The 13,992-nt window shown below is 38.3% G+C and overlaps 1 protein-coding gene across 5 annotated transcripts in view; it reads left to right on the plus strand.

Moving 5' to 3' along the window:
* The window catches only part of ADGRB3 (adhesion G protein-coupled receptor B3), a 443,824-nt gene that overhangs the window by 148,896 nt on the left and 280,936 nt on the right, over positions 1–13,992 (plus strand). For 4 of the 5 annotated variants that reach the window (XM_083497330.1, XM_083497327.1, XM_083497326.1 and 1 more), the window contains exons 3-4: positions 2,249–2,359; positions 10,667–10,828. In XM_083497330.1, the coding sequence (XP_083353456.1) occupies positions 2,249–2,359; positions 10,667–10,828 (273 nt within the window). The remainder of the gene's footprint in view (positions 1–2,248; positions 2,360–10,666; positions 10,829–13,992) is intronic. The other variant, XM_083497328.1, reaches the window with a different exon arrangement.

Raw genomic sequence — 13,992 nt, forward strand, 5'->3', positions numbered from 1 at the left:
ATATCTAAACAAGAACTTTAAAAGGTGAGGAAAATGAGGAGAAATAACCTTGTCTTCCATCCAAAGTGAAGGGGATCAGGCATAGAGGGATAGGCAAGAAAGGAAGCAGTGACAACAGGGGTGATGATAAGGAGAAAGATGGATGCCACCCACAGAGCAGGGAACCACTGAGACCATCATTCTCAGGGGCCCCTCAGTAGCTGATGGGCCTCAAATGGGTAGAAGTGTCACGCTTTTTTATTAATTGGAACGTATATATATATATTTAACCCCGTAGTTACAGTATCTATTTAATTCCAACTTTTAAATGTAGCTCCCAGTGAACTTTCTAATAATTGTCGTAATGCTACTGCTAGTAGTAATGATCATAATTTTAAAAAATATTGTTTCTGCACCAGGAAATGCAAACCATCGAGTAAAATTAAGATTAGATTTAGCATTGGGGGGAGGAATGGGTTGAATATTAAACATTGAATTCCGTAGGCATTTTTAGAATTCATGTAAAATGTATCAGAAAATTCACATATTTATTTTATTAATAAGGTTTTTAAAATATTCGCTGTAAGATGCAAAATGTGCAGCTATTCTTAGCGTGGATAATTATTACTATTTAAATAAAAAATAAAATTGAACCATGAATATTTAGAGACTTGTACCATTTTGGAAAAATGGAAACCTTTCAAGTATTAAGAGAGAGAACTCAAAATTTCTTAGGAGTGTGGGACCTGTCACTGGGTTTATAGCAAGCCCCCCGCTCACAGAAGGGTGTCATTTGTGAGCACTGGCACAGCAAGGTGTGAGTTATACGCACAACCACCACAACTTGACCACTGCAGCCTTTATTCAAACTATCTTTGCCTTGCATATAACTTTCACATCGAGACTCCAGATTTCATCCATCAATACACAGGCAAATGGAACCTGACTGTGAGCCCAATAGTGACCACTCAGCTCTCACTCTCTTCCGATGCATTTGCATGGAGGTTGTCATGTATACAAAACGGCTCATAGAAAGGAGCAGGGCTTTCTTTCAGCCGGAACTCAGTTCTGGCATATCTCAGGGGGGCCTCATTGCTGTTCCATGAGAACAGTGAATTCTGGCACCTCCTTTTCTAGAAAAATAGCACTGGGAAGGAGCTTGGAAAAGGGGCTGTTGCAATGTGGGATTTCACATTATTAAGGACTAATGATGTCTGCTACAGTGATCTCAACCAACACAGTGGCCCTGCTCACTCCTGAGGCACTTCCCACCATGAGTGTGATTGAGGCCTACTTGTGTGTGCTGTAGGGAACTCATCTGTACATCTTGAATTTGGCGCCCTGGTGCTTATTGTGATGGCTTACCTGCCTCTGTTACTGATATAAACACACTGTGATGTTGCATGGCTGTAGGTGTCCAGGCACCCAGTCATAAGCATTTATGTACAGGCATAGCAAATCTTAGGCTCAAGCTGTTAGAGGTTAAGTGATTTGCCAAAGGCAGTGAAGAAAATTATCAGCAGAGCTGGGTTTTATTTCAAGCAGCATCTCACGATTCCCACATGGGAGTTTTTAACATAGATTTTCCCCTATTAAAATCAAAGAGAGTTCTGTTTTAGAATCAACAGCAGGGGGGAAAAAGCCTTGGGCCTTCCACACGCTTTGTTAATAACTATGAGAGTTTTCTGAAGCAATGAAAGTAACAGACACAGCTGCCATTGCATCCAGCTTATCACTGAGCATTTTATGGGCCACTTCATTATGTGACATTGTCTCTGTTCTCATGAAGATATGCTTACCAGTCCATCAGGCTGAATGATGAGCAGGGAAGGTATTGATCTCCACAGGAAACACTAGCTTCTGTCATAGAACAACAACACTTAACTCAGTGGTGGTAGTTCTCTGGTGTGGTTTGCACTGATTTAAAATATTCTGAGTAAAATGTCTCCAGTCTAAATAACTGATTTTTGTCCTGCAACTGATTTTTAGTATGTGTCAAAATACTGATATGTTTCTATTTCCTATTTAAACAAGCCTCTGGTTTAAAACTCTCTCCAGACACAGAATTAAGCCTAATTATAATTTTTTATCTAGCCTAGCAAACTAAGTTGATGTTAATTGCCATGGTCTGAAGTTTTACCAGTGCCCTCTCCAGGTGTTTTTTTTATTATTTTTGTTATTTTTTGACAAACATATTGCATGAGATAGTATGTAAATTTTTGAGAAATGTCTGCACACAAGCTTTCATAAACCTTTATTCTGTCTTTAGAATTTGGAATGATGGGAGATCATACAATTAAAAGTCAGCGACCTCGATCTGTTCATGAGAAAAGGGTCCCTCAGGAACAAGCTGATGCTGCTAAATTTATGGCACAAACTGGTAATACATTAGTTACATTTTTTCTACTTACTGTGTTTAATTTTAGAAAAGCCACTGCATGTCTCCATAATCTTTTGCTGCATATTTGTCAGTTTTCTAAGCTGATACTTTTTTTAAGCCATTTCTTCTTATTTTTATTTTTGCCACCAGTTAAAGTCCATAAATAAAGTAGCCGAAAATTAGACAGATTGTTTATAAACAAACAGTGTCAAATGTGAATACTGTTAAATTTGTCCTCCTTTAAATATAAAGCAATATCTCTTTTAATATAATAATGATGTTGAATGTAAACATTTAAGGAAAAGCACACAAAACAGCAACACAGCTTCTTAGAAGGAAATTAAGTGTAGCCCCTATTAAGGACACATATGCCTGTTTCATAAATAAGATGCCTAGATACTCACAGAGTAGTCTCGGGGCTATATCTGTGCCCCTGGGAGTGCCTTTCCTCTCCCCACACAAGGTGCCAATTAGCATGCACAATAATAATAAAGAGGTACTGATATATGGAGCCATGAGACTTGTTTGCACTTCTCCTGGGTGGGAGCAGAGTTGGCCCATTCCCTTGATTCCTCCTCAAAGTGACTGGATAGTTACTCAATGGGAAATCAGAAAACCAGAAGTAATATACTAAAGGAAAATAAAAGAACCTCAGTGTTCAACTTATAAGATGTTCTTTGTAATGCTCCTTTAACAAGGCCCTGATTGTCCAATTCTGTTGACTTGAAAATAAAAACCTGCACTTACCGTACAAACCTGTATATGCTTACTCAGAAGTAAATATGAATGGGTGGAACAAAAAGTTCCACTACCTTATTCCCAGATGAGTGAGTGTTAGGCATTGAGTGCAGCTCTCATTGGTACTTCAAAGTGTACTAGTGCATTGCATCTCAGAAGGGGATCCCAGTCATTGTCTTAGGCTGTGCATACATATTTGCACATGGCTATATCTGGATCAGATGCCAGAAAGTTTGCTAAACCAGTTAAAGCACTTGAAAACTAGCAAATGAACCTGGCCAAACACATCAATGCAAATAAAAAGTTATGCACATTGTTCGCCAAATGAAATTATTTACTCATAGAAGCTACAGTGGTGCCCCGCAAGACGAATGCCTCGCAAGACGAAAAACCCGCTAGATGAAAGGGTTTTCCGTTTTTCGATGCGCTTCGCAAGACAAATTTCCTTATGGGCTTGCTTCGCAAGACGAAAACGTCTTGCGAGTCTTGCGATTTTTTTCGCTTCCCCCCTTTTTCTAAGCCGCTAAGCCGCTAATAGCCTTTTAGCCACTAAGCCGCTAAGCCTTTAATAGCCGCTAAACCGCTAATAGCGCTAAGCCGCTAATAGGGTTGCTTCGCAAGACGAAAAAACCGCTAGACGAAGAGACTCGCGGAACGGATTATTTTCGTCTTGCGAGGCACCACTGTACACTGAAAAAGAAAAGACCAGTGTTGTTTCAGCAAGCTCGGTGCCATTTTTCTTTTGAATGAAGCTTTCTCTCCATAATTATTTATCAACTAGGATCATTATCCTTAAACCACTTACTCCACACAGTAGTGGGATTATTCAGGGGTAAATTACAGCTATTAGCACACATGTTTCTTTATCATTAGGCCACAAACGCCCAACCACTTATTCCATGTAATTCAATGAAATAAGTGTATGTGTGATGGAGTAAATTGTATTCAGAATGCAATCAAGGAATAGATTGTACCTGTTACGACAGTGTTTTGTAAGATTTAGCAAAATCTAACATCTTAACATGGAGGCCTTCATTGTATCTAAGGAGTAGGTGACGCCTTATAAGCTTCTAAGCTCTAGCTATTGTGTGGTAGGTCATATGATAATCATATCTCCTCCCACCCTTGATATCCATTGTTGGGTAATTGATGTAATCAGTGGTCCCTTGTGGGGTGACTGATTATAGAAGTTGCACAAGTTCAAGTTATCAAGTGATACCTTATAGTTATCACCCAAATAGCACAGTCTTTGAACTTACCATCCATTGATTGTGCTAAATGGCACACTGTGTTTCCTGAAATGTCTTGTTCTGTACAAGATCTTAAGCATGAACCCACCAATCCCCTCACCCACATTTTCCCACAACCATAGTGCTTATAGACCCACATTAGTAAATTAGCTATGATTCTATTATAGTGCATCCTGATTTTTCAAAGTATAGGTATAGGACGCCACTATACTCCTAGAGTAGGAACACTCCAAACACTCTAGCAAAATTAAGCAAAAGACTCTTATCATGAACATTACTATCTGGAAAACTTCACCTTTAAGGGGAGCTACTTCAATATGGTAGAATCCTACACTGCAGGGGCATGCCTGTGATTAATGTGGCCACATGGGCTGGGCTGACCATTTGCATATTTCCCCATGGAATTGACATGCTCTCTCACAGTGTACTGATTCCATGGGAAAGACCCATGTGATCAGCCCCACATAAGTGGTTTTGTACTATTCACACGTGCCCATGCAAAGAGGTATCTTATCACCTTGAAACAGCTCCCATGTTTTACGGTGTGTGTGTGTGTGTGTGTGTGTGTGTGTGTGTGTGTGTGTATGTTAACTGAACATGGGAACAAGAGGCTGTGACCTGATACAGCACCACAAACATCCGATATAAATCACTCTCAAAAGAGGCATACATAAGGGGGCTCTCTGGATCATACCTTGAAACCCAGTTATAATGCCTAGAAAATATAAGTATGATTCAGTCAAAGTTAAGCACTGTTAAGTCCCATTGGTTTTAAGCTAAGGGTGTGCTTTAAAATCTTCAGAGTAAATCAAGGGGCATAAGAGGATTTAACTTTGGTTTAATCAGTGGCCCATGTACAGCTGTAAATTATACATAGACTTCCAAAAGATATTTAGTCACATATCTTTTCCAGCAGCACTGTACTTTATTGACAATTCCAGCAGGTTTATTATATCAGCTTCTTCTGACCGCTTTTAGTCTGCTTCTTAGTCCCAAAGAATTACCATAGAACTGTGCCATAGTCTGCTGTAGCTCTTCTTATATATATATATGCAGTTCGCTTTAGCATATACTTCAGTGCATTTACTTGGATCCTTAGAAAACAGTACCCTCTATCCATTGTAAAAATATGAAGAGGTGATGATTATGAGGCAAATGGGAAGAGGAGGTGAATATTTAACTCTCCCCCAGCTTCTTTTCCAAAATCCTCGCTTGAAAATGCTTGCATAATACCGAGGAAACAGTGGGCCAGTTTGCATGCCATGCTAAGCCAAACTATGGCTTGCTGAGAACAAACAAGTGTGTGGCTATCCAGAGCAAAAATCACAAGCACTTCACGTCTTCCTTGATCCTCATGTTGCACTAAACTATGTTTTGGATCAGTGCTGCATATAAATCCAAACTAATGGTTTGTCGAGCTCCTCTCACAAACAATGAGATGTAACCAAGGTTTCCTCTTGGTTTACCACTTTTGGTGTTTTGGGGAAGACAACCCATGAGGCTTCATCTAATGCTACGCCAAACCATGGCTTACCTATTGGTAGTGCAGCAGCAACAGGACCAGGGGAGGAGTGAAGTGGCCACAGTTTTTGCTCTGGGTACTCAGTTTTGCTCGTTCTTACCAAGCAATCGTTTGGTTAAGTGTTATATGTAAACTGGCCATTCTGTAGCTTGCATACTGCAGAATAATTTATTTTACAAAATACTGTGCGCTTTTTTCAACATAGTTACTAATATCCATCTCTTACTTTTTTTTTCATCCTGGTTTTCTTTTCCTTTTCCTTTTTGGTACTGATCATTGCGTATGTGGTTCACTGTGCGGCTTTTCTTTTCTCTTGGTTAAATTAATGTTGTATCTCCTTCAGTAGAATCATTAGGATCTTCTAACATGCATCATAGATTTACCTGTACGCATTCAGAAATTAATAAGCATGATAAAAAAAAACCTTTTGGATATGGCATTCATTTGTTTCTGTGACTTAAGATTATTTCTGGTTGATTTTCCTTTTATGTAAAGACAAATTAATAAAAAAAAAAGAGTCTAGAAATAAAATCCTGGTTGCGTGTCATGCCATACAATTATTTCCGCAAAATGGTTGAAATTGTTCAGAATAATGGATTTGTTCTCTCCTTGAACTCGTCCTTGCCCCCTGCAAAAAAACCCAAAAACAAAATTACTAAAAATGGGGGGGGGGGTGCTAGGGAGTGGCAGATTGTGTGTGTCTGATAGCAGGCAATACAACATGTCCAAACATTTCGGGCTGAAATTATGCTGCATTCATGTGCCCATTTATCACTCTGATCCTCACACAGAACTTTTGCACTTGCAGACTGTCCCCTTCACTTCCCTAAAACATGGAGAGCTAGTTTTGTACATGCATCATTTGCCCCTTCCATTGAAAGGCACAGGGAAACCTTTGTAGAATGAGGAGATCTGTATATAAGCAGTGAAACAAATCTCTATAAGCATATCTAAAGACAAGATGACATGATCTCTCCTCTGCAGAGATGTGGATTAATTTTGGCTTATTGTAAAACTGTCATCGTCTTGCATCTCCATGCATCTTATTTCTCTTTCAAAGTATGATCAGCAGGATGGAGGTGGGTGGGAAATACGTTGCCGAATCATGACTAAACTAGGCAGCTGAGTGCATGGTGAAGGAAGGAGACGGTTATCATATATCACAGCAAGCACACAGCTTATTGCAAGCAGGGCATCGTGGTCATTGGTCCTAACAGCACAAGACTGCAGCATGACTGTCTGTTCCTTTCCAACCACAAGTTGTGCATTCCTCCAGATTGTCCTCTCTTTAGGCATAATGGATTGTATGATTATAATGCAGGTAAGTGTTAAATGGATTCATGAGCTGCTCCAGTCAATAACTCATGCTTTTGCAACCCTTTTAAAATTAATTTTTAATATTTATTTATGGCCTAAATCACCCTTAGTGCTTTGAGGGAAAGTATCAATGCTTTAAGGACCGAGCCCATGAGAAAGTAAAACATCTCTTGTATCCTAATTTAGTGCAAGGCATTAAATGTCAATTCAGAGGTCTCTGGCCCACACCTACATGCCTGCAAGTAGATTTCCCCATCCTCTTTCAAAGGAAGCAAAGAGAATCCAAAATCCTTGTTCGTGTTGGAGTTTCATTTGCATGTTGTTCCCAGACTCTCAAGGAACCATTGTAGCAAGACAAGGCACTTGTCTGGCAAGATTGTGTAGAGTTGAGGGAATGGAGCAAAGCAAGGAAAAGGTATTTAAAACATCATCGTCTCCCATTCATTTCAGTCAACATGAAGCATAGGCAGTGGTTCAGTCTATAGAAAAAATTGAACCCCATGCACATCGATGGAGTGTGCATATGCCCACCCCATTCTGGCCCCATTTTCAGGCGACTTCCAGATCAGCAGCAATGAGTGTGTGTTTGATCACATATCGTAAAATGGTTGCTGCCTGTGTTGGAATTAGTTACATAAATATTCATTTGTTTGCAGCTTAAATGTGCATATAGAAATTCAAGATAAATTACTACATTTAGATTTGTCCGTAGGGTAATCAGATGCAAAGCAGGACAAAGGTCCAAGGCATTTGATACTTGTGATAGGGAAAGAGAAAGAGATTTGATTCAGTTTGCATTTATAGGCATACTATAGGCATACTTCACAATTTCCAAAACAATGAGCAACCAAAATGCAGCCATTCTTCAAAATTCACACTTGTCTGAATTTTGCAATGCAGTTCTCCAGCCAACTAACGTGTATGTATAACATATACCAAAACGGTGCATAATAGTGAAAATAACATAAAAGCACATTATATTGGTGTAAATTGCTTTGCAAAAGCACGTATGTTAGGCAAAATTCCATACATATGTGTTCATTAGGAGAAGTTTGCTGGTTTTCATTATGCTTTTTTAAACTGATGCAGAAGCTGAACTTCAATGTAGAACTGAGAGAAACCAGAATTGACAGGTTCTCCCATCCCTACTTATGAGGAAGAAATTGAGGTTAGGTGAAGCTTGCCTTGAACATTTGTCCTCCTCTACATTTCAGACAACCTGCTCAGCAGTGCTTGTCACTGCCAATAATAAAAAATTCAACACCCAGTCATATTACATGTGTTCTGTCTTTTAATAATCAAATTGCAGAGACCCACACAACACTGAAAATGAAAATTTCTTTCTTACTTCCATCGCCAAACCTTTATTAGGCATTACAAATATAGGCCATCATAAAACATCCATATATAATTTTGAAAAAAATTATACAAAAACAACCATGTAAAATATGTCATAATGAGGATTTTCTTTGGAATTTATTCCCACTAGAGATACTATTGACCATTTCAATAATAATGAAAATTTCCATAATAAGGAAGTACTATTAAGAATAAGAAAACACTATTATTACTGAATATTTAGATTTTAACGCTAGTACACTGTCAGTAGGTCTTTGTGGGATAAATGATCATTTGCATTCAGTGTATAGATCTAATTTACATAATGAGGAACAAATTGAGCACAGCTTTGACTATGGGTTCCATTTTGGCCTTTCCTTTAAGCAACCTTGACAAAGGCAAAAGCAAATGTCAGGCGTGTAGGAAATTAAATAAAATTTAAAAGCCTTACTTAGGAGTGTACAAGATTGTTACTGCAGCAAGATCTTTACCATGTTTTAAACAGGTCCCAGAGTATTGAATCCAGAGGAAGTTGGCCATGCTTTAGTCCCATTGAAATAAATGGGAGAAGTCTGTCATGGATAATTTGTCATGACCTATTCTAATTATTATTTTTTAAGTGCTCCATTGCTTTCAATTGATGGCTTTTAAAAAATCTTAATGCTTTAAACTTGATTGTAAGTCACTTACAGAATGCTTTGTGTTAGGCAACTAGCTAACTAAACATGACTGATTTCCTCTGGATCCAAACATTAGTCAGTATTATTAGGGCTGCATGACAAATATCCCTTTCATATACTGTATGTATATAGGGTGAGTTAAGTAAATACGCTCAAGGCCTTCCATTTCACACAGGAAGTGAGAATATTATTGTTGTTATTACTATTATTACTATTTGCTTATTTATTTATTTATCCCCTACCCTTTTCCCTGACAGGACTCAAGGCAGCTTACATATAAAAATGAGAACTACTAAATACATAGGGAAAACCCAGCAACCATTTAAAAAAAACACCAAAGGAAAACTATATACATACATAAAATCTATTAAAGCAAATGGGTCTTATGTTCCCTGTAACCAGCCATGGTCAGCAATCTGGCTGCAGCTCTTTGAGCCATTTTAAGTTTCGGAGCACATTTCAAAAGCTGCACTACGTAGAGTGCAGTAATCCAAATGGGATGTAACTAAGATGTGTGCTGTTGCAGCCAAATCAGACATCTCAAGGACTAGGCACAGCTGATGCACTACCTTCAACTGTACAAATGCAGAAACCTGAGCATCCATGCTCAGGGTTGAGTCCAGGAGCACACCTAAACTGGCAGCCTGTATCTGTGTTAGCCCATCCAGCACAGCCTGAATCCCTATTCCCTGTGCTGCCTTCAAATTGACCAAAAGCACCTCTGTTTTGTCTGGATTAAGTTTAAATTTGTTCCCCCTTAATTAATTTGGAATGTGGGAAGTCAGTATTTTTGTAACATAGGCAATAAGAAAAATCGAACTTCTTCTTCCCAGTGTTTATCTAGTGCTTTGTGTAACTGTAAGAAGAAGAAGCCATTCTTTATTTAGAACGCACAAACTAGGGTGAAGAAGTTTCATATTTTAAACTTTTGGAGCTTTTTCCAGTAGAAAAAGAAATGATAGATTAAAAAAGAAAAGCACATTACAACCTTCAAGTTTATTTTATTTAAAAAATGGAGGGTGGTTGGGTTTTTTTGCTGTCATCCCTCCACTTTCATTTTGATGTGATAATTATAATTCATGTGCATTCATTTGTTCTTCTGTCATCTAAAATAGATTTCTCTGTTGGTGTAGGGTCCAGAGAGCAGTGCAATTTCTAGAACAATGAAAGGCAGCGGACTAAAATGGTGAATGCCAGTAAAACCAGATCCCAGTTTCTTTGTTTTTAATACCACATATTACATGACACTTTTCTTTTTCAAGTGTTTATTTTCGACTCTGCTGCATATTTTTCCATAGGTGCTTTCTTTTAGTGAATCTTTTATTTTAAATATAATGTATCATTCTTATTATTTTCTAAATGATGCTTGCATGCCATTATTATTATTATTACTATTATTTTACTACAAATCTATATTAATACTCATTGCTGTATTCATGTTTGTTTATTGTCTTGGATACAGGTGAATCTGGTGTGGAAGAGTGGGCCCAGTGGAGTACATGTTCAGTTACTTGTGGTCAAGGGTCGCAGGTGCGAACCAGAACTTGTGTATCACCTTACGGGACACACTGCAGCGGCCCTTTAAGAGAATCAAGGGTTTGCAATAACACTGCCCTCTGTCCAGGTAGTGTTAGCAGCCAATCAATGAAATTGTGGATGTTATTGAACTGTTTTAATGCTAAGCACTTGAAACGCTAACTCTTTAAAGATTGTGACCGACTCACTGGGACTTTAATTTAGGGCAAATGACTGTGATTATTAGTCATCTCTTAAAACTTTATGGTGTATTCATGCTTTTGGAACTGCCAACCAGCTTTGAGAGCATATTTTCAAGTTCCAGCTTTTTAAAGCAAAAGCCTCTACTATCACTCTGCTATACTTACTTGAGGGTAATAGCCCTGTAATATTTTGTCATACCTTATCAGTTACATGACCACAATGTTAATCGGAAGCTGAGGTAATTGAACATGAAAAAGACGGCTGGGCAATGAAAGGTTCTTGCCTCGCCTCTGCTTTGAATTGAGCCAAGTCAAAATGGTCTTTTCCACCTGCAAATTCTGGAGGCAAGCAAGTTGTGTGAAGCCTTTTGCCAGATGCTGTGACAACAGAGAATTCAGTGGGATGAGGGGAAGATGCTGCCTGTTAACCCCCATTTGTGGATTTGGTTTCAGGCAATTTAGGCTGCATTCACAATGCAGTTTGTTCCATTTTCAGAAGGTTTACCTAACTGTTAGTTTCCATATTATATTTCAGTTTCACACAACAGAAAAGCCATTTCTGGAACTATAGCGGAGTACAGTGGAACTTTAGTAGAATACAGCACAGACTTAGCATTCATTTCCATATTATTTACAAACGGATTTTATTTTTTTGACCTGAAAGCAAATAACATGGAAGCAAGCTCTAAACCCTATATTCCCCTATAGTTCCAAAACAGGCTTTTACATCATGTGAAAGGTCAAGTATAATTCAGAACTTAACAATTAGGGGAAAGTCATGTAAATGGAACAAGCTTCCATGTGAACACAGCCTTATAGATTGCACCTCTGTTTTGGTTTCTTTGAACTATCCCATCTCCCCCACCCCAAAACATTCACATGTACAATCGGGGTTTGCAGTGATCAGTGGTCTGATCATTACTACATTTCCACTTTAACAGTATAGTCTCATATTCAAAAAATAGCATCATTGAGTTCAATGGAGTGTGCAGTGGATCACACACCCTAAAAGTAGTAGAGGATACTAGTGAATTCTTTGTGATAATTAACTCTGGCAACATCGAATAGTAATGTCTGCTAGCATTTCTTTCCTCAGGAAGAAGTCTCAAGGAATCCAGAGGCTCATTTCCTAGACATACCCACAACTTTTCTGCCCAACTCTCACACAGCATATGAGAATGGCTAGATTTGCTCATGAGGGTAGAAAAATAGGGCTGGTGCAGATATAACACTGACTCAAACCTGACCATGGCTAAGAAATGAGAAGTCACACAGGGTTGCCATATGTCCTCTTTTTTCAGAACACGTCCACTTTTTCATGGGTATGTAAAATGAGAGTCGCCATAGTGATCCATAGTTAAATGCAGACATTGGCAAATGTGTCCCTTTTTTGCTCTTCTAAATATGGCAACCCTATCATCTTATCTCCTCCACTCTCTAAAGGCAATTATCCCTTCTCCCTTACCATGTTTACAGGAAGTGTTGACATCGAGCTTCACCACAGTTAATGCTAACCAGGGTGAGGATTTGAGAATGACCTTAACTTTTGCACTGAAATCCTGGTTAAACAGGAACTTTGGTATGAGTTACTTATGGTTAAGTGAGTGAAGGAACTTGATCATTGTGGTGGGACGGAGAGGGCAATATGTTCCCAACACTGGCTCCTGATCTCTTAATTATCGCCTTCCAAAAGAAAACATGCCTTAAGCTGAGCATAAATTTCTATCCCAAAGTGAAAGGCACTAGTTAAAGTAGAATATATTATCTAAGTAAGCAATTAGCTTTCATGAGAATGACTATCCATAGCTGATGGTATTACTTAGGGATGTGTTCCATATGTCTTCAGATATATCACTGAATCAGAAAACTGTAGAGGGGAAGATGAAGTCTAAGAACTTCAGTTTTCATTTTTAAGTGCTGCTATTTGTGGATGAAAATTTAAATATATATAAATAGCAATTATCCATCCAGAAAACAAGAGGAAGTTGGGGGCTTCACAATAATAGAAAAATGCTATTTTTACTCCTTACACATTTTTCTTTTATTTTTTATCTCCATCACTTTCTTGTCCCTGTTCACTTATCTTTTATCTGTGCCAGATACTTTTATCCCAATCTTGATACTGCAATCATTGGCAAAACATTCAAGATGACTAAGTCAGAGCTTTAACTTTACCCCACTTCCATTTATGTATAACAGAACACAAAATGTTTATTTCCTTTGCATAGAATTTGGATTCCATTTTAACAAAAAATTCACACACCTTGTTTCAGCTGAACCCTTCAGATATAATTGCAGAAGGGTTGGACCAGCATTTGTGGCTACAGTGTGTAGAAAAGGCAAGCCTATACTGTTTTACATCAGGAGGATGTGATCCTTGATAGAGCTGGTGGAACCCTTCTTGGAATTGGCAATTATCGACATGCTTTGATAAATGCAGACATATTTTGATAAACAGGAGTTTTCATATCTGAACGTAGTTCGAGGCATAATAATGGAGATAATTTAAGCCACTTGGTATCTGATTCAGTACTTGATAACCAAAAGTTCTGATCATGTCACCAAGGAAAATATATAATTATTATACCTGCATGGACCCCTGGTTGACCTCTGTTACACATTTTGGATATAATGTATCATTGGTGGATGCCATTGTAGAGAATAGCATTCAAAAATTGCTCATTATCATGATTATATGAATTAGACTCTTCCTAGAAATATATCAGTTATATATTATAACAAATGTGCGTATGCCAGGTGATTCCAGGGTAGGCAGGCATAGTCCTGGAATTCCACCACATGTTGACTTGACATCCTTCCCCTTTACTTGAACAGGGCTAACTCCTCACCCCACTTGTGATGCTTCCTCTGAAAAAACTACATACATACAAAGCCCCATTGATAGCAGACAAGCAAAACTTGCTCTAGGCATTTCGTTCATTAATATTTTACTGAAGACGAAATAATTTATAAAGGAATTTAGCCTCTTCATGTCTTAGGCTTTGACAGCGTTTGCAAATAACCTGCTATTATTGGTGTGCCTGTTCCATTTTTAAAACAGATAGATATG

Source organism: Podarcis liolepis, assembly GCF_965112155.1.
Source record: "Podarcis liolepis genome assembly, chromosome: 3".
In the NCBI taxonomy this organism is placed as follows: domain Eukaryota; kingdom Metazoa; phylum Chordata; class Lepidosauria; order Squamata; family Lacertidae; genus Podarcis; species Podarcis liolepis.